Below are 24,384 nucleotides of genomic sequence, written 5' to 3'. Positions count from 1 at the left end.
CAGAGGGAATAAGATTAAATGAAAAGCTCTTTCAGTGAATGAAAATGGGTGGACCACTTCGAATAAAGTTCTAGGTAAAGTTGTGATTCCATCAAAGAAGCCAATTAGAGGAGCTCAGCTGGACGCCTTGCATGATGCCTGCTCATGGCATCTGATGTTAGGATGCAAAAAAGCAAAGGGGAGACAATCTTTTTTTTTTTTTTAATTTTTTTTTTTAACGTTTATTTATTTTTGAGACAGAGAGAGACAGAGCATGAACGGGGGAGGGGCAGAGAGAGAGACACAGAATCGGAAGCAGGCTCCAGGCTCTGAGCCATCAGCCCAGAGCCCGACGCGGGGCTCGAACTCACAGACCGTGAGATCGTGACCTGAGCCGAAGTCGGACGCCTAACCGACTGAGCCACCCAGGGGCCCCGTCAATCTTTTGACATCACCCGGTACAACCAGCACATGACCCAATGCAGGGACCTTTGTAAACAGTCCACAGAGGCACGTCTACTTACCGATAGAGATGTAATAGGTGGATATACTGATTCTGGAAGAATTCATAACTGGAAACAATGCCACACTCATCTATGGCTCGACCATTCTTATACCAAGTTACCTCTGGCTTGGGCTGACCTGATAATGACAACAGAAGAATATTCCTATTGCAGTAAGCATTTTTAGAAAAGAAAATCATAAAGCAATGAATAGGAGTGAGTAATAAGCCATAGGGATGGACATGCTGAACTGTGTCAGTTGGGGAACTAGAAAATCTCTCTCATCGATTCAAATGCATCGTCCGATAAGCACCATTGAGCAAGCTACGTACCTAAGATGATCCTGTGCAGGGGTGTGGATGAGGCCTACAAAATGAAATGCTGTCCCTAACCCTAAGGAGCTATTAAGAAAAATCATCTCGGGGCGCCTGGGTAGCTCAGTCGGTTAAGTGTCCAACTCTTCGATTTCATTTCAGGTCATGATCTCCCGGTTTGTGAGTTCGAGCCCCGAGTCGGGCTCTGTGCTGGCAGCGTGCAACCTGCATGGGATTTCCTCTCTCCCTCTCTATCTGCCCCTCCCCCATTGTCTCTCTCTCTCTCTCTCTCTCTCTCTCTCTCTCAAAATGAATAAACATTTTTTTAAAAAGAAAAATTATCTAAAACTTGGATATGAGGAAAAAGTGTGGATAATATCTTCTTTCCATGTCCTATGGGGACAAAGGTCCATCTAAGAATCACCTAGGGGAATATACATCATTTAATTTGACGATTACCACTGATTAAAATTCCCAGTTTGGGGCACCTGGGTGGCTCGGTCGGTTAAGCATCTGACTCTCAGTTTCTGCTCAGGTCATGATCTCCTGGTTTTGTGGGTTCGAGCCCCGCGTCAGGCTCTGCACTGACAGGGCGCAGCCTGCTTGGGATTCTCTCTCTCTCTCTCCCTCTCTCTCTGCCCTTCCCCTGCTCACGCTGTCTCTGCCTCCCTCAAAATAAATAAATAAACTTAAAAAATGGTTAAACTCCCAGATTTAGTGAAGTTACATACAAACTTGTAGATTTTTATCCAACAGAGACGTAAATAATCCCTGCCTGGCAGAAAAGATAATCCCGTAAGTCTTGGCTTATCGCCCTACAGGACATTAACCGGTGTTTTACCTAGTCCAGCAATCTTATCCTAACATTCCCCTATTAAACTGCCTATAAATACCTAATTCCTCTAATGTTCCTACTTCCTGGTTCCCTCTTTACTCGAAGAATTGAATAAAACCACTGAAATGTTCATTTCCTCTTTGCACGGAAGTCACTGTACCTGTGGAGAAGTATCCTTAAACGGCGCTCGGAGCTGAGCGTATGCCATGGCACAGAAGAGGGAAGAACAAAGTGGATTAGCACATTAGTGGATTAGTCCCCTCATGAGGCGTGTATGATTTCCGGGCCGGTCCTGTGCATACCTGACTGGTGTCGTCACAGAAACTGCCCTACGCTTTCTCCCTCAGGAGGGCTTCCTCCTGCCCTTGTGATCGGTAACCAGATCTGATGGACTAATCTGGTGAAACCCCCAGGAATTCCATTCACCCCTTGGGATTTTTTACCCCTGTGACCGCGAAGGAAGGTTTCCAGTGTGTCCCAATGAGCTTCCCCCCTAGCCTCCGTAACACTGAAAACGTACCCAAATGTGCCCTGTCTACAGGAGGAAAGCCCAGTATTGGGAAACAAAATAGTGTTCTAGATCCATCCTTCTTGTGTTTCTGTCTGACTTATCACAGGATTTTTGGTGAGCAGCCCCAGACACCACGAAGAGAAGAACCCCACGTGTTTCTGGGCCCTGCACCATGGACCCGTCCTGACGGTGCTCAGAGCCCCTGCCTCCTTCCCTATGTCTTGTCTGATGGGGCGTCTCCCAGCTAGGCTACCTCTGTGCCAGCACCACGAATGTGGGTGATCCTCCTGGCCTCCCCCTTCAGGTAGCGCCCGCCTGACTACTTGGTCCCCGGAACTAGGAGCAGACAGACCTACGTGCAAAGATACCCCCTTCTTCCCCAGTGGTTTGGCTGAGTCCCTTCCAGGCAAGTGACTAAAGCACCAAAAATGAGCTTCCCTGAGAAAGCACCAAGGAGGTTGGGGATTACAATTCATTTCTGCCTGTTCTCAGCCTTTTGTCCCCCTCTCAGTCGGCTTTCTCAGATTCCTTCTCAGGAATCCTCTCTTTCCTCCTTTTTTGTATATCCTGGACTCCTTTTTTTTAAAAGAAGGTACATAAAGTGTGCATGAGCTGGGCCCAGGACACTCATTCGAATCTCTTGGACTCCAATTTTTTCATTCAGACCGATCAGGGCTGGTTGATGCCCCCAGTTTCTTAGCAGCTGACTGGTTTTTTCCTCTTGTGCAGTATAGATCTGAATAATCAGCCAGAAATGAGACTCACACAGGGAAGTGGTATCTTGTACCTTTGTGGGTGGTTCTCTTTTCTCCCTCCACTTGCTGGAAACCTCGCCCAAAAATCCTACCCTTGTTTTTTTAAGCCTACCTGCAGATCACACATGGAGAGCCACCTCCAGAATGTTTCGCCATTGTGCGTGGGGACCGGTAGCCAAGTTCAGGGTATGTCCAAACACTGGGGCTTCCTGAGGACACATGGGGGCCACGGCATGGAGGTTTAGTGGTGGACGTGTGTCCGTCCCTCTATTTGAATGGCTATGGACAAACGCCAAGAAAGATGGGGGCTTGGCTCTGGCCTCGAAGAGGCTGAACTCACTCACAGGTGGACACCCCAGCACCCAGACCAGAGATGAGATTTTGTTATGACTTCAGCTAAGGAAGCACGGCCATTTCAGAAGCTGGCACTTTTCCTCTCCTCATCTAGAAAAAGGGATCTCAGGGGAGAAGAGTTTTCTGGGTGTCCTCCGGAAAGACCACTGGTGCCTCTATGTTTTCGAAGGTAGAGACACAGTCCAAGAAAGGAAACAATCCACAAGGTACAAGGTACCACTTCCTGACCCAATTATTTTGCGTCTATTATTTTCGTTTAATAAGAAATCCTTCTTACCACCGGGGGCACCAATTTGGGGTCAGGTCTGGGTTGTTTATTCTCCAGCCCAGGGAGAATCCCAGCCCCCTGCTCCTCCTCCGTTGGGCACCCCCTGCCTTGGTTTTTACCTCTTCACTGCTGACCAGCATGCCCGACGAAGGCGGGCAGTGGGATGTATGTAGCTGGTTTGGGGGATATCAAGGAATGAGTGATCAAGAAGGTTCCAATAAATCGACTGAAGGAAAGTTACTCACGACATTCCTATGTACACAGGAAATTAAGAATGGATTCTCTGAAAAAATAACCAGGGCGGGAGTCGCCTAACCCAGAACCACAAGGCGAAGTGAAAAAGATCACTAGGCTATATCCAGGAAGTCACTCAAAGAAACCCTTGTGGGGGGGGGGGGGAGTATCATAGAGGATTTAGTTGTTCAACTGGTTACTCAGAACAGACTTCCCAGGCCATTTTCACAAGTGATTTTTTTTTTTAATTTTTTTTTTCAACGTTTATTTTTGGGACAGAGACAGAGCATGAACGGGCGAGGGGCAGAGAGAGAGGGAGACACAGAATCGGAAACAGGCTCCAGGCTCTGAGCCATCAGCCCAGAGCCTGACGCGGGGCTCGAACTCACGGACCGTGAGATCGTGACCTGGCTGAAGTCGGACGCTTAACTGACTGCGCTACCCAGGCGCCCCACAAATGATTTTTAATAATGCCTCTGTGAGCCAAAAACCCGGGTCCGCAGGGAGATTTCAGAGGAGAATGAGCCACTGGTGGTTACCAGATATCATGCAGCGAAGCACGGCGTCTGACTTCTCAGGAACTTTCTGGGAAAGCAACGTAGATAGAAAACAAAGGGTGCGCCTCTGGGGCCCTCCTGAGTCTGTCATCCTTACGTGCCTTGTGAATCTGAAAAACACAAATCCCTGACATCAACATTTGTTCTGGGGCTCCTCTGACTGTCCTGGGAGTTTCGTTTAGTGGCCCTTAGGGACAGAAGGAGCACACCCTGGCTCGTCGGAGGCCGGGCACTGGCACTTGGGCTGGTGGGCAGATGGGAAGTCCTCGGGTGGGCTTTCTCACCTGCGGCGCTGCTGGCCCTTGGACCGGATGTCTGGTTGTGGGGTCTGCCCTGTGCATCGTAGCATCAGCACCCCTGGCTTCGACCCACCGGGTGCCACCAGCACCCCTCCCCCGAGTCACGACAATCCAAAGTGTCCGCAGACATTTCCAGTGTCCCTGGGGAGGGCAGCCCCAGCGGAGAACCACAATCCACCCCGAGAGAGAACTGCTTGAGCCCACAGCCAGTGTCACGTCTCTCTCATCTTTCTTTCTGTCCTCAAAGTCTCTTCATGGGACTCAAAAAGTGTGTAGGCACACTCCTCGCCTCCAAAAAAGAGGCCTTAGTTAAATGCAAATGAATCTCCGGGTTGGGCGGGGGGAGGTGTTTTGAAACTGGGCAAGCAGTGCTCCTTGGAGCTCCGGAGGAGCGCCCCCAGGAGGGCAGTGAGTTAGCATGTATTTATTCATTGATACAAGCAGGCATTTAACACTTGATTGGTCACCACGTATGCAATCTCATTTCATCTCTGTTAAATTGCCTGAGTGGTTATTAACACCTCCTGCATCTTAAGGATGAGAAAGCTGATGCTCAGAGAGATTCAACAACTTGCTCAGGATCACACAGCTCAAGTGGCCTTAGGCTGATACCGTCCCCAGAGCTGTGCAGTGCACAACCCACACAGATGCGCGTCAGCCTTAAGAACACAGGTCTGTCTGAACCCAGAGGGCCCTTTCCACTCTACCCTCCACGTACCGTGCTGGCACCACCCTGTCAAAAGCACTCTTTGGAGAGCCCCATGCTTGGAAATAACATTTCGCTCTATCCAAACAGGAAGCTCCCACTTCCCCTTTGCTTGGTGAGCTGTTCTCACATGCCACGAAGCTCAGGAGGAGGAAGGCTCCCACCACCATCGGATACATTTAGCACGGACAGGGAGGAGGCACTTAGACCTGCAAATGGTGATTCTGGGGATGCTGAGGGTCCTATAGCAGACGCGAGCTAAGCTCTTGGCAGAAAAGGCTGGATCTAAATGGCCACAACTGTCTCGTAGAAGGGGAAACCCTTCTCCATATGGGTGGAACAGCTTCTTAACCATTTGGAACCAATTCTCCGATTTGGTAGGACCTGGTTCAAGCTGAAAATGAGTTGCCTGTGCAAAAAGGATTCAGATATTCGAGATGGGAACAACAGAGCGCCACCCTGAGCGCTGGGAGCCTTCTGGGCATGGGGCCCCCGTGTGGGGCACACATCGTGGAACCTCAAGGCTGCCCCTGCCTGGTAGACGCGGCCCTTGGAACATTCTGCCAGCCCTTCCTTCCCTTTGAGGCCTTTCCTGCAACCCCTGATGTTCCCACAGCATTTCCTTAATCTCAAGGTGTTCTGTCTAGAATAAGTGTACTTCTTGGAAACAAAAAAGCATTCCCAAATTGCCCCTATGTGACGCACCCAAGCTTTCTGAATAGCAGGGTAGAAATAACTGATTTAGGAGAACACACCTCCTTCCTTTCCTCACGAGGAGTGCACAGGAAGCAACTCTGCTCTGACCTGAGGGTCCGCTGATGCATGTAACGGGCAGAAAGAGCGGTAAAGCTGAAGAAGAAGTATCTTTGCATCAACAAGGAAGACAACCGCTTGGGTCTGCAACACAGCACAAGGGCTGGGAGAGAAGTCTGAAAAGCCGCGGGGTTATGCGGGGGAGATTGAGTCACAGAGACTGAGAAAGAGATGCTATGATTGTTAATTGGATCCTCTCGACATTTTTGGTGTTTTCTTAGTCTTTATTTTTGAGAGAGAGAGAGAGACAGAGCATGAGCAGGGGAGGAACAGAGAGAGAGGGAGACACAGAATCCGGAGCAGGCTCTGAGCTATCAGCACAGGGCCCCACGCGGGACTCGAACTCACAAATCACTAGTTCGTGACCTGAGCTCAAGTCGGACGCTCAACCGACTGAGCCACCCAGGCTCCCCTAACCCTCTCAACATTCTTTAATAAAGACTTGAATCGCAGGGCACCTGGGCGGCTCAGTCGGTTGAGCGTCCGACTTCAGCTCAGGTGGTGATCTCACGGTTTGTGGGTTCAAGCCCCGCATGGGGCTCCGTGCCGACAGCTCAGAGCTTGGAGCTGTTTTGGATTCTTCATCTCCCTCTCTCTCTCTCTGCCCCTCTCCCACTTGTTCTCTCTCTCTCTCTCTCTCTCTCTCTCTCTCTCTCTCTCCCAAAACTAAATAAGCATTTAAAAAAAAAGTCTTGGATTGCATTTCCAGCGCTTTTTGGTTATAGGACGTTTTAAACACAGTTGTGCAATTTGGACCCCATCGGGTCCCTGGTTAACAGGTGTCCCATAAAACTGTCCTAAGTCCCTCTTGGTCTAGATGGTAAGTTAGTCGCACAGAACAGAAAGAAACTTCATCTGCAAGACGGCAAATAGACACAGATTACATGATACGTACATTTAGACGTTACGTGATTGTTCCAACAGGTATAAAAAGACCAGAGCTGACGTGCATTATTATTGACTTAGAAGTCACAGAAATGCCTAATGGAAAAACTGCTCTCAGCAAGGCTGAAAGAAGTATCAAAAGCAAATAACTCCAGGGGACAACTTCCACGGCAGCCACCTTGCACAAGGATGGCGATGTTTACAGAAGACTTGGCGAGCGCCGCTGAATCCCTGTAGGAAGAGATGACTAAGCCAGACCAGGGCACGGTGCTCAGAAAACCAAGGAAATGAATGGCAACTTGCTGTCCTTTCACTGCTGAGGAAATGCTGCCCCTCCCCCCACTCGGCAAACACGCGGAAAGAGGCAGCGTTTCGGTCAATGCCAGTGTATTTGCTCATCCCTTTCAGACGTCTGAGCAGGTGATGGGAGCTAGAGCTGTGGATTTGACTTGAGATCAAAAGTTGATGCTTCTCAGGATTATTGAACAATTTTAGGGCTAAAACATAGGCATAGGGCAAAAACAACAGAATCTAAATCCAATTTAAAATGTTTACGGTTATTTCACAACTGGAAATGCAAGTTGTATTTGTGACCTCATCTACTGGTGTTTTTTTTTTTTTTAAGTTTATTTATTTGTTTTGAGAGAGCGTGTCCACGTTTGCACACATGTGTGAGCAGGAGAGAGGCAGGAAGAATCCCAAGCAGACTCCGCACTGTCGGCGCAGAGCCCAACGCAGGGCTCGATCTCACAAACGTGAGATCAGGACCTGAGATGAAATCAAGAGTTGGACGCTTAACCGACTAAGCCACCCAGGCCCCCCCCCCCCCTTATCATTTTTGAGTAGCAACACGGCATCCAGCGTTAAGGGCTCTAGAGTCAGGTACCTGGGTTTACATTCTGGCTGCACTCCTTACTAGCATCGTCAGCAAGTGTGTCCCAGCCTCTCTGTGCCTCAGTTTCCTCATCTGTAAAACAGAGGCAAAACAGTTTTGTATACTTCATAGGTTGTTATAAAGATGAAATGAGTTACTACTGCCTGTAAAGTACTGAGAACAGCACCTGACACAAAATGTAGTGCTTGCTAATTATTTCAAAAAAAAAAAAAAATGTGGCTTCAGTGGAACCCACTAGCTCAACTGACCGACCGCGAGGCTGATGGCTCTGCAACACTTTGTTTTCAAACAGCTTTAATGAACTGTAATTCACACGCCGTAGAATCCACCCACTCACAGTGTGCAGTCCAATGGCTTTCAGTGTGTTCAGAGTTGTGCGACCATCGCCACAATCAATGTTAGAACATTGTCATTTCCCCAGAAAGAATTCCATTCTCCTTGGCTTTCAAGTCCTTATCTTCCCATCCCTCCCCACCCCCCACCCAAACACACACAGAGCCCCAAGCAACCACCACTAATCTACTTTCCGTCCCTGTGGATCTGCCTATCCTGGACATTTCCCAATAAACAGGATCAAATGCTATGTGGTCCCTTGTGGCTGGCTTCTTTCTCTTAGCACATGTTTCCAACACATCCGTGTTGTGGCGTGGGTCGGGATTCAGTCCTCCTTACGTCATTCTGCAGCCCTTTTAGGAGCAGCTGTCGGGGCAGGAGGAGGACTCCCTGGGCTCTCCACATTCCCAGGATGCTTACTCAGACAATTGGGAGGGTAGCAAGAGAAGGGATCTGGGGGCTGGAGAATTCTCCTGACCGGGAAGCATCATAGGACTGAGGATCAAATGCAGGCTTTGTCACCTGCCAGGGACGAATCTACATCTAGCTCTGCCACTTACCTGGTCAAAGTTCTTCATCTGTAAAAGCAGAGAACTATGTAAATGGCATAGGGAGAATGTGCTACATAACTCGTTTTCAAGGTGGTAATCAGCAGGCTTTAAGGAAAGACGTCACTTGGTTTCCTCAATTTCCTTTTCTGCTGTGGGTTACCACAGTAATTTGTTTTTAAAGCGATATACCAATTAATGTCTAAAAATTTCTCCTGGTAGAACATTCACCTGTGAGAGTAATTTACATGGCCCCTCCCCTTCCCAGGGTCCACTGCTACGGACAGAAAGGGAAGAAAGGACAAAACTGCTCCACAAGAATTGGGGTGACCCCGGGGACCTTATGTGTCATCTGCGACGCCTCTCCACGTGACTGCTTCCTGACGGTGAAGTCCCACAGGTGACAACACTGACAACCGTGCTATGTGACCCACAGAGACGGTTCAGCCGCCAGGGTGTCCCAGCCAGGGCTGTGCTGACGACAAGGGAGAGGACAGTTAAGTCAGGCCGTGGGTCAGGTTTCATGGCTCCTCTGAAGGTTAGAACACTTGAAGACCGATTTCTCATTCTCAGCTAGACGTGGGCAACCAATATCGAGTTACTGATATTAGCAGCGGGGGCTACAGTGGCATTCACAGACACCTTGGGGAGGTAACATGTTAACTGGAAAGAACACAAGATGTGCATGACTTTATTTTGTTTTTCAGCTGTGGTCGCTTCCTTTTTTAAAAGAAATCGGTTTACCTTTAATTACACAGATTCTAAATGCATTCGTCCCTATTTGCAAAAATACATATAAAAGCAAAGTCTCCCACTTGCACTGGCCCTCATCTCAGTACTTTCTCAGGAGGAAGTGTTTGCCAGGCTTTCAGGCATCTTTCTGTCCAGGTCTGTGTGTAGTCATCTGAATATATATATAGGGGTGTCAGGGTGGCTCAGTCGGTTGAGCGTCCAACTCTTGATCTTGACTCAGGTCACCATCTCACAGTTCGTGGGGTTGAGCCCCACATCCGGCTTCGTGCTCATGGCATGGAGCCTGCGTGGGATTCTCTCTCTCCCTCTCTCTCTGCCCTCCCTCTCTCAAAATAAATACATAAACTTTAAATAGATCTTTATATCTCTATTATTTTATATACAAATATATTTTAATATATATAACACATATATAAATATATATAATTTCTATCCACGTACGTATATAGTCACCTAAATATATACACAATTTTGTTGCATGCGTGGCATTGAATTGGGTATATTCGCAGCCAGCTGGCTTATCTTAGTGATAAACTTTGGCAATCTTCCAATGTCAGTCCAATCCATAAAGGGCTGCATCATTTTTTAAAAACTGCTCAGTGACATCAGTATTGCACAGCGCGGCAATAAGTGTGCTTCATCTGTGTGTTCTTGTACTGATGACACATAGCTAGGCTAGAGTTTTTTAGACTTCCAAGTGTGTCCCAAAGAAACTTCACCCTGCTAAATGCTTCCTTGGGCACCTCAGCGGTTGTCGAGACTAAATACCAAGAAATGGAATTGCTGGATAAAAGAACATTCACATGTTACGTTTTGATAGATACTCCAAAATGGGCAGGGCCCCTCACAGACGAGTAGAAGGATGTGGCGATGAAGGACCGGGTTCCCGGGTTCACATCTGAGCCCTGCTGCTTACTAGCTTACTTCTGCTCTAAATTCCTTCATCTGTAAAACTAGGATGAGAGCAGTCTCTACTTCGTTTCGTTGGTAGGAAAATTAAGGGACTACGGATAAAGCTCCTCTAAATGGCATAGTAAGAACGCTACAAGTGTTAGCTGCTATCACTAACATCAGTAAAATTACCGAAATACCTTCCTCTCAAAGTAGAGAACCAGGCAAGAGGTTACGGGAGAGTGCTTTGAGTGTTTAAAGCCCTTGACTGACGCCAAGTTTTATTTTGGCTAATCTGCCCCATACAGATAGCCGGTGGTGTGGCTGCTGTCCACAGGAAGGCTGTTGCCAAGGGGTCAGGGAGGCGCTCTCAGCCCACACGCAGATAATGGGTAACCGGTGCCTTGGGAGCCAGCAGGAAAGCCAGCCGTCACAGTGAGTTCTCACGGGGGACAGGAGGGATTAGTTCCGATCACCCAGCCTAATCCAATGGCAACTGGGTTCCCGCATTTGCCGTCTGAGTTACTACAGATCTGGGTGCCACGCCTGCTGGCCCGTGGTAGTTAGGGCAGAGTACGCAGCCCAAAGATGCATTCTGGGAATTTGGGGGAGGTGGGTGGGGAGGGGGGGCAAGCCAGGCAGGGAGAAAGACAATGAATATGTTTTGGGTCCCTTCTGCGTGTCAGCCCCCAGGCTGGACACTTCAGAGACATTGTCACATTTAATCCTTACAGCAAAGCTACCAGCACTGGTGTTCTTTCCCATTTCACAGATAATGACCTGGAAGCTTAAGGTAACTTTAAAGCATTGATGTAACACACTTCATTCCTCACTGCCTGCAAGTGACATGGCTGTTGGAACTCAAGCACTGTGTTCTTACTTGGGTGTGATTTTAGGGTTATATGTGAGAAAAAAAAAAACAGGGGCAAAAAATAAGCCCGTGAAAAGATGCTCAATATCCTTAGTCATTATGGAAATTCAGATTAAAACCATAATGAGATAGCCTTTCACAGCCACTGGAATGACTATAATAAAACAGGCAGCCAAGTGTGGGCCCGGATATGGAGAAAACTGTCAAGCATGGCTGGTGGGAATGTAAAACAGTACGGACACTTTGGAAGACAGTTCGGCAGTTTCTGGAAAAGTTAAACATGAATTTACCAAGAGCCCCAGAAGGTCCATTCCCGGGTGTCTCCCCAAGAGAAATGAAAACACGTGTCTGCACAAAGACTTGCACACAAATGTTCTTAACAGGATTATTCATAATAACCTAAAGTTGGAAATAACCTAAATGTCCATTGGAAATAACCTAAATGTCCAACTAGTGCCTACATAGACAATGTGGTGTAGCCATACCGTAGAATACGGTGGAACAATACAAAGGAGCAAGCGTGGATACGTGGTACGATATAGATGAACCTCAGAAACATTCCAGTGAGAGAAGCCAGACATGTGAGACCACACGTTGTATGGTTCCAGTTATATGATGGTCCCAAAGAAGCTATAGAGACCAAAAGTAGGTGGTTGCTGGAGACGGAGGCAGTGGGGAAAATGTGAATCAACCATAAATGTGCACGAGGGATCTTTTTGGGGTGATGAAAACATTCTAAAACTGATCTATGGCGATCGTTGTACAACTTGATACATTTACGAAAAATCACTGAATCGAACACTTAGAAAAGGTGAATTATACAACATGCAATACGTGCCTCCATAAAGTTAATTGTTAATTTTTTTTCTTCAACATTTATTTATTATTGAGAGACAGAGAAACAGAGAGCGTGAGCAGAGGAGGGGCAGAGAGAGAGGGAGACACAGAATCTGAAGCAGGCTCCAGGCTCTGAGCTGTCAGCACAGAGCCCGACACGGGGCTCGAACTCACAGACTGCGAGATCATGACCTGAGCTGAAGTGGGACGCCTAACCGACTGAGCCACCCCAGGCGCCCCCATAAAGTTAATTTTTAAAAGAGAGGCATGGAGGAGACAAACATTTCATAAGCACATACTGTGTTCACTGCACAATTCGTTACTTGTGACAGCGAGAGATTGGAAGTAACCAAAACGGCCATCAGTAAGAATATGGTTACAGTTTAGAATGGAATTCTCTCTTTTGAACAGCAGTGGGCATGAAAAATAAACAAGGCAGTTCTGTATGCATTGATACGAAATAATCTTCAAGACACGTTAGGTAAAATAAAATCTAGAAGAGGGCATAGAGTATGCTATCACTTGTATAAGCGAGAAGAATATTCTAATATGCTTATTTATACACATAATAATTCTAAAAACACACAAGAAACTGGTAACTGGGTTGTGGCCAGGAGACCCCAGTATCTAAGGAAGTGTGGGTGGGGGCTGTTAAGGACAGTGATTGTCTCTACATAACCTTTTGGATATTTTAAATTTATGTAAGTTACCTAGTAAACAAATACAGCTTAACTTTTAAGTGAGTAACTCTTACTCACTTGTTACAGTGTTACTCAGTGTTACTTGTGAGTAACTCTGTGTGCCTGAGAGTGTGCCTGGCACCTATTTATCGTGAACATGGGCTGTGGCTGCTTCTGGCTCTGTTCTCGGGAGTTGCTTGAAGGTTTTTTGTTTGTTTTTTCCTGTTTTTGTTTTTTTAAGGTAGAATAGAGTCTTTCCACTGGTAGTCCTCTCCTCCGCTATTTAAAATCCATGACAGTTTCGAGGCAGCTGGGTCGCTCAGTTGGTTAAGCATGGAACTCTTGACTTCTGCTCAGGTCATGATCTCACAGCTCATGAGCTCAAGCCCCATGTCAGGCTCTGCACTGTCAGCACTTGGGATTCTCTGTCTCCCTCTCTCTGCCCCGCCCCTGCTCTCTCTCTCTCTCTCTCTCTCTCTCTCTCTCTCTCTCTCTCTCAAAATAAATAAATAAACATTTAGAAATAAATAAGTAAAATAAAATCTGTGACGGTTTCCAATTCTTTAAGGAAGGGTGGGAAAAAAAGGGGGGGGGCTCAAGGTTAAATGAAACATGTGAGAGAGTTGAGTACCTCCCTGATTTTACAGTTGAAAAGTGCCCCTGAAACGGGCAGCTTAAGCGACTTTTCCAAGGTCACCCAGCTTGTTAGTGGCAGAGTCCATGATTCTTGCCTCTGATTTTCAGTTTACTATGTTGAAAGGATACATCCCTCTGCCAGGCTCATCCTTGTCCTCCCTCAAGGGAAAGACCGAGAAGAAAGCAAAGATCATGATGCTATCAACATACAGAGCACGATAGTGGAGTTAATGAGACTGACTGCCGGGGATTAGCCTTGGATTAACTGGTTAACGTCACTTTGAAGTTAAATGCGGTGGGCTGAAGGCTGTGTCCCATCCAGGCATGTGTCATCAGAGTTCTCACTGTGTGCTGAAGAAACTCTCTCTCTCTGGGCCCTCCTCCTCTTGTCCCCTGCTTTCTCCCAGGCCCCCCATGTCCCTCTTTGGAAAGAATGTCTATTTCAAATTGGACCGAGGGCTGTGGAATTTCAGGCAGATAGGGGAGCACTTGGGAAAAGTTATCTTCCTTTCCGTGCCCTCCCTGCCTGGGACAGGGAAAGGGTGCTGGGCCGAGTGCCAGGGTCACCTCGGTCACCATCATCCACCAGCCTTCCCCCAGCCAATCAGAAGGTCTTAGGAGAAAACTTTGTGGGTTCGCCTCCACTTGCCTTGATTTCTGAAGAATATTTTTTATCATCCATTATCTAATTGTGTTTAGTAAAGTGCGCCTTGGAGGGAAGGAGTACCGCCCCCAACTGGCCGTTTGCCTCGTCCTCTTAGATGTATCCCCCCTCGCCTCTCCCATCACTCAATCCCGGGGATGAGGTGCTCTCGCCCTTCCTGCTTCCTGGGCTCTGACTGGTCCAAAGCCATCAAGCGCTCTTGCTCGGTGATTGGTCTGTTAACCTAAGTCTAAGCCAATCAGCACGCAGCTCCCTCTAGAAAGTCGCTCAGGGCTGATCCAATCAGTGCAAAGCTTAGGTCCCTCGCTGTCCTGTAAACAGGAAAAAGAACACCGACCCCAGGGGAGGCTAAGTACCATTTGAGAGTGTGGGGAAGGCAGCCTGAGGTTGAAACCAAAGCACAGAGAAGAGCAGAGCGTCCAGAAATGCGGAGAACCGGCACCAAGGTCCTGACCAAACTCTGGACTTTTCAGTTGTGTGAGCAGTAAGTCCCCGCCGTTGCTATTGTTTAAGCGAGTTTGAGTTGATTTTTGATTGTTCCTTCTAGAAAGCCTACCGAGGCATCCATACCTTCCCCTCCCTGGCCCATGGTGCCTGAAATCCCTACCACGGGCCCTCCTTTCCAGATCTCTGTGTCAGACAGGCAGAAGGGAAGGATTTAAGATTAGACGGCTTCACCAAAGAATGCTTCGCCAAGAAAGTTCCGGGGACGCCTAGCATAACCAAATGAATTTCTGAGCTCCGTTCCCTCCTGTCTCTTTCTGCCCTTCATGTTTTGTTTTGCTTTTTGTTGTTGTTTACACAGAAAGACCACCTTCCATCTGGTCCATATGCTCACTGCCCACCAGATTTCAAACCCCAGCTCACGTGCTAGCTTGTCCTTGAAGACTGCCCTGAGAGCCTCCGCTGGAAAAAAAAAACAGCACCCACCCAAATGATGGGCCACTCAGGTCCGTGTGTCCTGCCCACACTCAGTATCCCCCACAGACACACTCCACCCTGAGATGTCTGCCTGCAAGACAACTCATGGGTTTATCTTTTGTGTTCTCCCCAGCGCTAGCATGCTGTGGCTGGGCCTCCCACACCTCTTGAGAAGTAGGCAAGTTTAGTGATTGAAAAGAACGGTGCAAACAGGTTCTCCTTAGGAGTTACAGGCCAAAGAAATGCCTAAAACAACGGTTTATCAGCATCACCTGTCAGAATGCAAATTGTCAGAAATGCAAATTCTTGGGACCTTCTGCATCAGAAATTCTGGGGGTGGACCCAGTAGCCTGCATTTTAACAAGCTCTCTCAATTCTGTTGCACTTTAAAGTTTGAGAACCACTGGACTAGAGGAAGATCTGAAACTACTGACTGAGGAGCGAATGAGCCTGGTGATCCAAGAACAGGACTGAAGTCCAAGTGAAGATGAAGGTGAATTGTGCATCCCAGATGTGCTGGGAGCGGCCATGGAAGCGATGGCCGTGGAAGGGGTAGAGTGCTATGGATTCAGAAACGAACTCTCCAGAACTGACATCTCCTTCAACCGGTGTCCGTCTCTTCAACCTGATGTCCCTAGTCTCCTGGTCAGTGCCAGGAGGGTGCATTTTGGCTGCAACCTCATTGAGGGCTCTAAACGTTTTTGAATGCCCCCTTCTCTCACGGAAGTTGGGTATTTATGCTTTCCTGTTGCCAACCCTAAGATGTCATGCTTACTTTCTCTCAAGTTTCTTTATATTTCTGAATTTCTAGATTTCCTTTTTGGCAGAATTTAGCCAAGAATAACAGGGTTCCTTGTGAGCCTGTGAGTAACCCAAGCAAAGAATTTATCAAGCCTCTCTGATATGCCCGGGCAAAAGCTGTGGCATAGCTCAGGAAAGACAGGTGCAATAATAAAGATGTTGATAAAATTCTTTGGAACTGTCCCACGAGGCCTGCTTCTGATTCTGGAATGCTCCGTCCCTCTGTTCTTGACTCACCCTCACTTCAGAACAAGGAAGCACCCTGGTCATTATGAACTTTCACCACTGACCACGAAATTCCAGCCATGGCTCCTGAGATGGCCTACCCAGCTACTGTCTCTGCTCAGCCCCCCATGGCTAGTCCGTTTCAGAATGTTCTCCCATCCCCTCACGCCACAATGGCTCTGTCCAAGCAGAAAGGGAATTGATGCAAGGCCCCACTAGAATCTTTGAGGAAAACTGGACTTGCGCCTTTATTTTCATAATTAGCACAGACACCACTTTGTGTGCCTCGATTTACCTCTACGTCCCATTCCTATGGGATATGAAAACTCATATTTAAATATGGTACTGGTAGGGGTGCTTGGGTGGAGCAGTCGGTTAAGCGTCCGACTTCAACCAGGTCACGATCTCGCGGTCCGTGAGTTCGAGCCCCGCATCAGGCTCTGGGCTGATGGCTCAGAGCCTGGAGCCTGTTTCCGATTCTGTGTCTCCCTCTCTCTCTGCCCCTCCCCCGTTCATTCTCTGTCTCTCTCTGTCCCAAAAATAAATAAACGTTGAAAAAAAATTAAAAAAATAAAATAAAATAAAATAAATATGGTACTGGTATACACTGACAAGTATCAGATGACGTTAATAAATCTCTACCTCTCCTTTCAGATGCTAAATACATCATCAACTATTTTCAGACAAAAGTAGGGGCGCCTAGATGGCTCAGTCGTTTGAGTGTCTGACTTCGGCTCAGGTCATGATCTCGCGGTGTGTGAGTTCGAGCCCTGCGTCCGGCTCTGTGCTGACAGCTCAGAGCCTGGAGCCGGCTTCGGATTCTGTGTCTCCCTTTCTCTCTGCCCCTCCCCCGCTCATTCTCTCTCTCTCTCTCTCTCTCTCTCTCTCTCTCAAAAATAAAAAAACATTAAAAATTTTTCTAAAAATAATCATTGGACTGATGTCAAAAATATGTAGCTTCCACTACTTTAATAGTTTATATAATGAAAGCATTCAGAAGTTTTAGCGAGAGAGAGAGAGAGAGAGACAGAGAGAGAGAGAGAGGGAGGGAGGGGGAGCTTTTTAATTAACCAAGGAGAAGAACTGGCCTTTGGGGAGAAGCGAGGATAGGACAGATACCGTAGGTGTATTTATGTGTGATCCCCATCATTCCTGTCAAAGTGGATGTTGGTACCTTCGTTTTATAGATGAGAACCTTGGAGTTCAGACAGGCTGAAAAACTGTGCTAAAGTCAGGATTTGATTGGAAATCTGACTCCTCCGCCCAGATTAGCAGTTTGGCTGCGCCCTTCTAACGCAGGCTGATGTCCATGCTGTAGGTGTGCATGGGGTGCTAAAACATGAATTAGATTGGGGCGGGTTGCAGCTGACAAAAGCATGAATTCCACCCTACCTAAGAGTCTTCCCCAAATTGCGATTGAGTGTTTTGCAGAAACTTCAAGGGGCCAGTGTCAGTCGGCAGCAGACTTGCTTCGGTTTGTTTGAAATCCTGACTTCCAAGATCTGAACGTGGTTATTGACCATCAGTGCTTGTTGATACAGGGTTTGTCAACCTGTTGATTCAGAAGGTCACTCACAACATCCTGGATTTGGGCTCCAAAGCCTAACAGCAGTGAAGCTCATGCAATTTACCCTTAGCTGGGATGCTATTTAAAAAAAAAAAAAAAAACTCTCTTACCATTCCTGGTTAGTTAAGCTTCAAAAATGAAGGATACCTTCACTTAAGGAAAAGGTTGGGGCAGGGAAATAGCAGAGCAGAAGCAGCACTAAATGCTGTTCCTGCTCTTACCTGTTTTTAAATGAGTGCCAGATGTCTGTAACTGACACCCCTAATCAGTGGTTTTAAAGTTTAGATATGTTCACCAAAATGTAACGTAACAGTGGTTCCATTTTATCGATGGCTTTTTTTTTTTTTTTGACTGACTTTTGCCTTACGTTTTTAAGGAATCTATTTAACAAGTATAACATCATGCCGATAGTTAAAAATACGGTACTCTACACTTTAAAATTCATTGAGCACTGGGTGTTGTATGGAAACCAATCTGACGATAAATTATATATATATGTATATACATATGTATATGTACATGTATATGTGTATATATATATATATAAAATACAATTCATTGAGAGGGTAGATCTCATGTTAGGTGTTTTTGCCACAATTTTGAAAAAGAAAAGGGAAAGGAAAGCAAATCTCTTGAATGATTCGGTGAATGTCTGCATCAGCCATTTTGAAATGCCTGATAGCTTTTCAGCCATTTGCCAGACAAGATACTGCTGTGTCTACCCAGAAGGTAGGGATTTTCAATCATTCATACCGTCCAAGCAAAACAAATAGCTTCTGACTAAAATGCTCAAATATTTCAGGCTGAAGGATCTGGGGCCTGAGTCATCTGGGTAATTACCTCAGGTTTTCATGTTACTTTGCACAGCCTTGGCGGACCACTCCTTTGAATCATCCTGTGTGCCTGATTTTTCTAATTGTCGAGATAGCCAGGATGGGAAAGAATCTACTTCAATTGCTATCGGGCCACAATAAACGGGCATAAAAAATAATCATTTCTACAAAAGGGTTCGAATGGATCTAAACTACAGACGATAATTTGGCCACTTTAAAACCCTGGCTAGCCAAATATGCCATACAGCCCCGACGTGTTTCCTCCTGTTGTATTTCGTAAGGAAACCACCTGCTTTGTTCCGTATTGCAGAAAATGCCAACGACTACTTATTTAAAGCACAGCCATTCTTCATGTAAAATCCAAAGTCCAGATACTTACTTTTCAATACTTTTTGTCCAAGAGACGTGATAGGAGGGCTGGCTCGGCTGTGGGCTCCCCAGGCTGTGTGGGAGGCATTGATTGGGTGTCCCTGCTCCTGGGACTGGGGAGATTCGGAGGAGTTACGGGGTTCAGGGTCTTTTCGATGTTCGGGTCAAAGCACAGTTGGGTCTGTTTCCAGGAAAGCTCCTATCTTCCTAAGAGGGAGAATTCCGTGCCCAGGGAAGTTCTGGAAGAAGACTTTTTTTTCCCCCTGCCTTGAATGAACTAGGTCATTGCTGAAGCTGGAGAATATTTTTTAGCATCACTGTGATGAAACTTGAGGGCTGTTTCTGCAGGAGGTGTGACCCTTGTTGACGCCACCGGGGAGGCCCTGGCAAAGGGGCCTGGTGAAATGCAGCCCTAGTGAGCTGATGAAACCCAGACGAGCTGTCCCAGAGGCTCGGGACACCAAGCAGCGTTCTGCAAGATTGTGCAGGACCTCGGGGTTAGTGGCTTGCCTCTTAAAAAGGCAGGATCTTGCTGCCGGATAAAGTCTTTTGAGAGTAACACCAGCAGCTCTCATAGCAAGATTAGCAGGCATTTGAAGTACACATAGGAAACCCGTGGACGGACGGGGCGGAGGGGGTGGAGCCAAGGTGAAAAGAAGAGGCATTGTGTTGTTTGTTTAGAACGAGTACTGCAGTCGTCTGAAGTTCTCTGAAAAACGCAGAAGCCACAGGCAGGATCCACCCTCCTCCCCCTCCTCCCGCAGCAGTCCTCCCCCGCCTCTCTCTCTCTCTCTCTCTCTCTCTCACACACACACACACACTCACTCTCTCTCTCTCTCTCTCTCTCTCTCTCTCTCTCTCCCTTCCTCTTTTGATTATAGTAGTAACAAGAGCATTAGAGGAACACCAGAAGAAAACCATAGAAGAGATACCATAAATCCTTCCAAACTGTTGAGAATCGTTCCTGTTACGTACCAAAGTAGAATCTGTAGCGTGGCCATTTCTTTTCCTGAATTTTGTCCAAATCCAAGACGGAAGATTTAAAAAAATCCAGAAGCATTATTCTGTCACTGCTTTGCCTCTCTGGGAAAGTATTTTCATGTGCCACACCTGGAAACTGACAGCTTGGAAAGAAACTTCTTAGGGACGCTCACTGAGAGGGCTAAAATTAGCAGCGCCGAGTGGGTGACCTTGAAAGGGACATACCTAGACACATTCCCTCTGTAGTGGGCAGTATAACCGTCAAAAGCAAACTGTGCATCATTCTACCTGGATGGAATGAAATGTTTCACAAGATTCATCATCTAAAATTATTAAACATCAAGAAGCATACGGTCGATGTGTTCTGTTTCTCAGTATTATCTTCATACGAGAAGAAAAATATTGAAAGCTGAGAGACTCTAAAATAATGACTTGCAACCAAATGCAGAAATTACCAACCCTTGGTGACTGTAGGTTTGGTTGGTTTTCTTTAAAGCTGGATTCGCTTCACAGAGGATCTTTCCAAATAAAGGGAGAGAACATGAAGTTGAGAGAGCAGATAGAGGAAGACGTGATGATAAAAAATAAATAAAAGTTCCCATACAGCAGCAGGATAGGATAAAGACGAAAGGGAACCAAATCCCAGTGCAGCAGACAGACATAGATGGTCATGAGCTTTTAAATGGAAAAGTTGACACTCATTATGAAATTTAATCTTGTTCCTGGCAAACAGTCTGAAAGGTGGACTCCTCAATGCCTACCATTCATCTCCTAGTAAAATAAACTCAAGGAACAGAGGATGAAAATATAAATAACATATTTTATATAATGTATAATAAATATATATATATATTTTAATATACAATGGATTTGCCTATATGTGTCCTACTGTTCATCTTATTTGCCTGCAGCCACAGAATTTCTGTTTTAATCTGAGGTTTGGGGACCAAGAATAGAAGACAATCAGAAACAGACCTTGGGATTAAACTCAATTAGGCCAGGACACTGTTCTGAATTTTCGGTGATTATTCAAAGGAGAGGATGGAAGGTTTAAGGTGTTGGAGAGAAAAAGAAACAGGAGGGCATATATTTGGGCCCCTTCAATAGCATCAAAAAGTACATGACTTTGTGATTAAAAATGAAGAACTAAAAATATTTAGCGTTATTCCAGGTAAAGTAGCACGGCACATAAGAAAATATGTGTAAACCATCTCTTTTTCTGAAGCTCTAGGAAGAAAAACAGAAACTTCCCTTCGTAAGGGGATTTTCCAACCAAAGAGCAGAGTTGAAAACGTATTTTTTATGAGATGTCTTTTAACTGCTTCTCCTAAAGGCCTTCAGGGCTTTGTTATTTTCCTGGCTTCTCAAACGAATGGATGCCTCACAATTCACCGGCCACTCTAGGCTTGCTGGGGACTGGGATCTAGTCAGTTCCCAAAGAATCTGCATATTTAAAGCCAATTCATTAGGTCCTCGAGCTACTCTACAGTGCCATCAATCGGGCTTGGATTGGTACGTGAGGAGTTTATCTGTTCATTTTATCCCTCCTGGCACAGAAGGCCCTCAAATGTTCAAGTCTAATGGGAGGAGTGATGAATGCCCTTTCCAGGAGAGCACATTCTTGGCCGAGGCTTGGTACCAATCACATGTCAGGTCAGATCAGATTTTCTGCCAGGGTCCTCGGGCCAAGCTGGAGCTGAGGCAGCCACTCAGGCTTCAGGGCACAGTCAGCGTTTGGGGAGAGTGCCCCACTACTGAGAGCATCAGCTCGGGTTCCCTCTCTCTCAACAGTCCCTCCCTGCCCCGGGCCCAGGGGTTCCCATACTTGGCACACTGGATGCGGTATCTTGCTTGGGGGACACGACCCACATCCAACCTTGCAGCCTTCATCCAGTTCCCCGAGCTGCCAGGCAGGTAGGCCAACTCAACAGGCGTTTGGATCCCTTCGGGACAGTGGCAACAAATATCAATGCAAATAGGACTGTGTTCTCTCACGGCGTTTTTCATCCCAGGTTAGCAGATTTCTATAAAATTCTTCGTGAGATTTGAAGTTCAAAAATACGTACAAAATAATTTTTAAAATGCAGTTTTATCAGGGCACCTGGGTGGCTCAGTTGGTTCAGCTTCTGACTCTTTGATTTCAGTTCAGGTCATGATCTCATGGTTGGTGAGTTTGAGCCCCACGTCTGACAGAGAAGAGCCTACTTAGGATTCTCTGTTCCTCCCTCTCTCTGTCCCTCCCCTGCACATGCTCTCTCTCTCTCTCTCTCTCGCTCTCTCAAAATGAATAAATAAACATTTAAATAAAATGCAATTTTATCAGAGTTCATATACCCAAGAGGGTTTTTTCCAAACATATGAATGTTGTTTGGAAGTTCCAGTTCATTTTCCCCTGGTGTATCAAATTCTAAACGGGGATTAGGTTCACAGAACACCTTACAGAAGTATTTAATCCCTCAAATTCCCAAAGTACCAGATTTCAGGGGTGCCTGGATGGCTCAGTCCGAGTGTCACTCACTCAGTTGAGTGTCCCACTCTTGATTTCACCTAAGGTCCCATGGTTGATTTCACCATGATCCCAGGGTCGTGGGATAGAACCCCCAGCCAGGCTCTGTGCTGAGTGTGGAGCCAGCTTAAGATTCTCTCTCTCTCTCCCCCTCTGCCACTCTCCCCCAGTCCCTACTCCCCCACTCTCTCTGTCAAAGTAAAATAACAACAACAACAACAAAATACCATATTTCAGCTTCCTAAAACCACAAGTATCAAAACTAGGTTAAAATTCAATTTAACTAAATATGAAAGTCTAAGTATCTGCAAAAAAATATATGTATGTATATATACATTATATATATAATATATATACACATTATATTATATATAATATATATACATTATATTATACATATAATATATATTATATATATTATATATATATTATATTCATATTTATCTCCAGACTTTGACTTCCAAGATAATTCTGGCACAGTTTATTTTAGTTTCATTTTTAAAACAGCCATTAAAAAAAGCATTGCAACTCTGAGAATAGGGGCAAAATTCCAATTTTCATAAATTTGTATGCTAAGCCCAAGGCCCAATTTCACAAATAATTACTTAGTAAAATTAATGAGCCGAACAGTGTATGGAAATTTAAATTTAAAAATATTTCAATTTCAAAAATATTTGTGTGTGCTATTTGTGCTAAGTACTTTACGCACGTTTCCTTTTTAAGTCTTTTAACCTCTAATCGTAAGAGCAATACAAACTCATGACTGAACATTACACACTCGTTACTGAAAATCTTTAATATTCTGATTTTGAAATCGCCCGCTACCCAGAGAGAGCCACCATTTTGGCACATTTCCTTCTATCTGTTTTATTTTTCCTTTCTGCGTACTTACGCATTCAGAAAGCGACATTAGTGGGTGAAAAGTTATGAATATTGTAAGGTTTTGAAACATATCACCAAAAAAAAGTATTGCATTTTCCCTGGCCGGTATGAGCCCACCCACCTCCCTGAGGGAGCAACGCGCGACACTAAGCACATCACTGAAAATGGCCAATCTAAGACGCGAAACTGATTTTTTTTTTTTTAATTTTTTTTTTCCAACGTTTATTTATTTTTGGGATAGAGAGAGACAGAGCATGAACGGGGGAGGGGCAGAGAGAGAGAGAGAGGGAGACACAGAATCGGAAACAGGCTCCAGGCTCCGAGCCATCAGCCCAGAGCCCGACGCGGGGCTCGAACTCACGGACCGCGAGATCGTGACCTGGCTGAAGTCGGACGCTCAACCGCCTGCGCCACCCAGGCGCCCCGCGAAACTGATATTTTAATGTACATTTCCTTGATTGCTGATGAGGCTAAATATGATTTCATAAGTTCACTGGCCCTTTTTCTTTCATGAATTGTCTCTTCAATTGTTTTTGGTCAACGTTGCTATTTGAGTATTTTCCTTTGGCACACGTAAAAGCATTTCATATGTAATTTGCTGCAAACAGGCTCTGCCTTCCAATTTGTGATCTGCCCTTTTCTGTGGGAAGTTCTGACGTACAGAAGTTATGAATGTTTACTTGCTAAAAACCATCTCCAGGCGAGGAGGAAAGGAGGAATTGTTGTTTAATGAGTTCTGAGTTTCAGTTTTGCAAGATGCAAAAGTTCTGGAGTTCTGTTTCACAGCAACGTGAATATACTCAACACTACTGAACTGCACGCTTAGAAATGACAAGTTTTGTTATTTTTCAAGCCATAACAAAAAACAAAACTATCTTTCTCCTATGGTTTCTTCCTTGGCCTGCAAAGCCTCCATACCTCCGTGCACTTATCCACTATCCCATGCTGCTATGAGTAAAGCTGGGTTTGAATCAAGCCCTTCTCCCTTTTTCATATCACTTCATCTGTCCTGGATCAGTGTGTGTCTTTTTCCTTAACCCAGATCTCTGAGATTCTCAGTTTCCTTGACGCTTTAGGAGCTTCCACCCTTTGGAACTAAGAGATTGATACAGAGACGATTTGGGTTTGAAGATTCTAGATCTACTCCCCATCCCCGCCCCCGCCCCCCCCCCCCCAAA

General features: G+C 46.0%; 1 protein-coding gene and 1 long non-coding RNA gene across 8 annotated transcripts in view; one reads left to right on the top strand and one right to left on the bottom strand.

The window, feature by feature from the left end:
• Positions 1-20,534, bottom strand: part of ALPK2 (alpha kinase 2) — a 123,805-nt gene extending 103,271 nt beyond the window's left edge. Inside the window, exons 1-5 of one of the 7 annotated variants that reach the window (XM_040478686.1) lie at positions 18,848-19,563; positions 17,461-17,620; positions 7,900-7,980; positions 4,293-4,420; positions 504-621 (exon numbers count right to left, since the gene is read on the bottom strand). In XM_040478686.1, coding sequence (XP_040334620.1) covers positions 504-621; positions 4,293-4,401 — 227 coding nt within the window. In that variant the 5' untranslated portion in view covers positions 4,402-4,420; positions 7,900-7,980; positions 17,461-17,620; positions 18,848-19,563. Of the gene's footprint in view, positions 1-503; positions 622-4,292; positions 4,421-7,899; positions 7,981-8,801; positions 8,949-17,460; positions 17,621-18,847; positions 19,564-19,812 lie in introns of those variants that run through there. The other 6 variants (XM_040478687.1, XM_040478691.1, XM_040478685.1 and 3 more) reach the window with 6 other exon arrangements.
• Positions 14,461-16,014, top strand: LOC121032877 (uncharacterized). The gene is made up of 2 exons (XR_005791570.1): positions 14,461-14,605; positions 15,435-16,014. It is a non-coding gene; the product is annotated as an uncharacterized LOC121032877 (long non-coding RNA).
• Positions 20,535-24,384: the final 3,850 nt, after the last annotated feature.

Source organism: Herpailurus yagouaroundi, unplaced genomic scaffold, assembly GCF_014898765.1.
Source record: "Herpailurus yagouaroundi ecotype Mexico unplaced genomic scaffold, PumYag 142, whole genome shotgun sequence".
NCBI classification, from domain to species: Eukaryota; Metazoa; Chordata; class Mammalia; order Carnivora; family Felidae; genus Herpailurus; species Herpailurus yagouaroundi.
The sequence above is the reverse complement of the archived record's forward strand: the minus strand, read 5'-3'. Positions and strand labels throughout refer to the sequence as shown.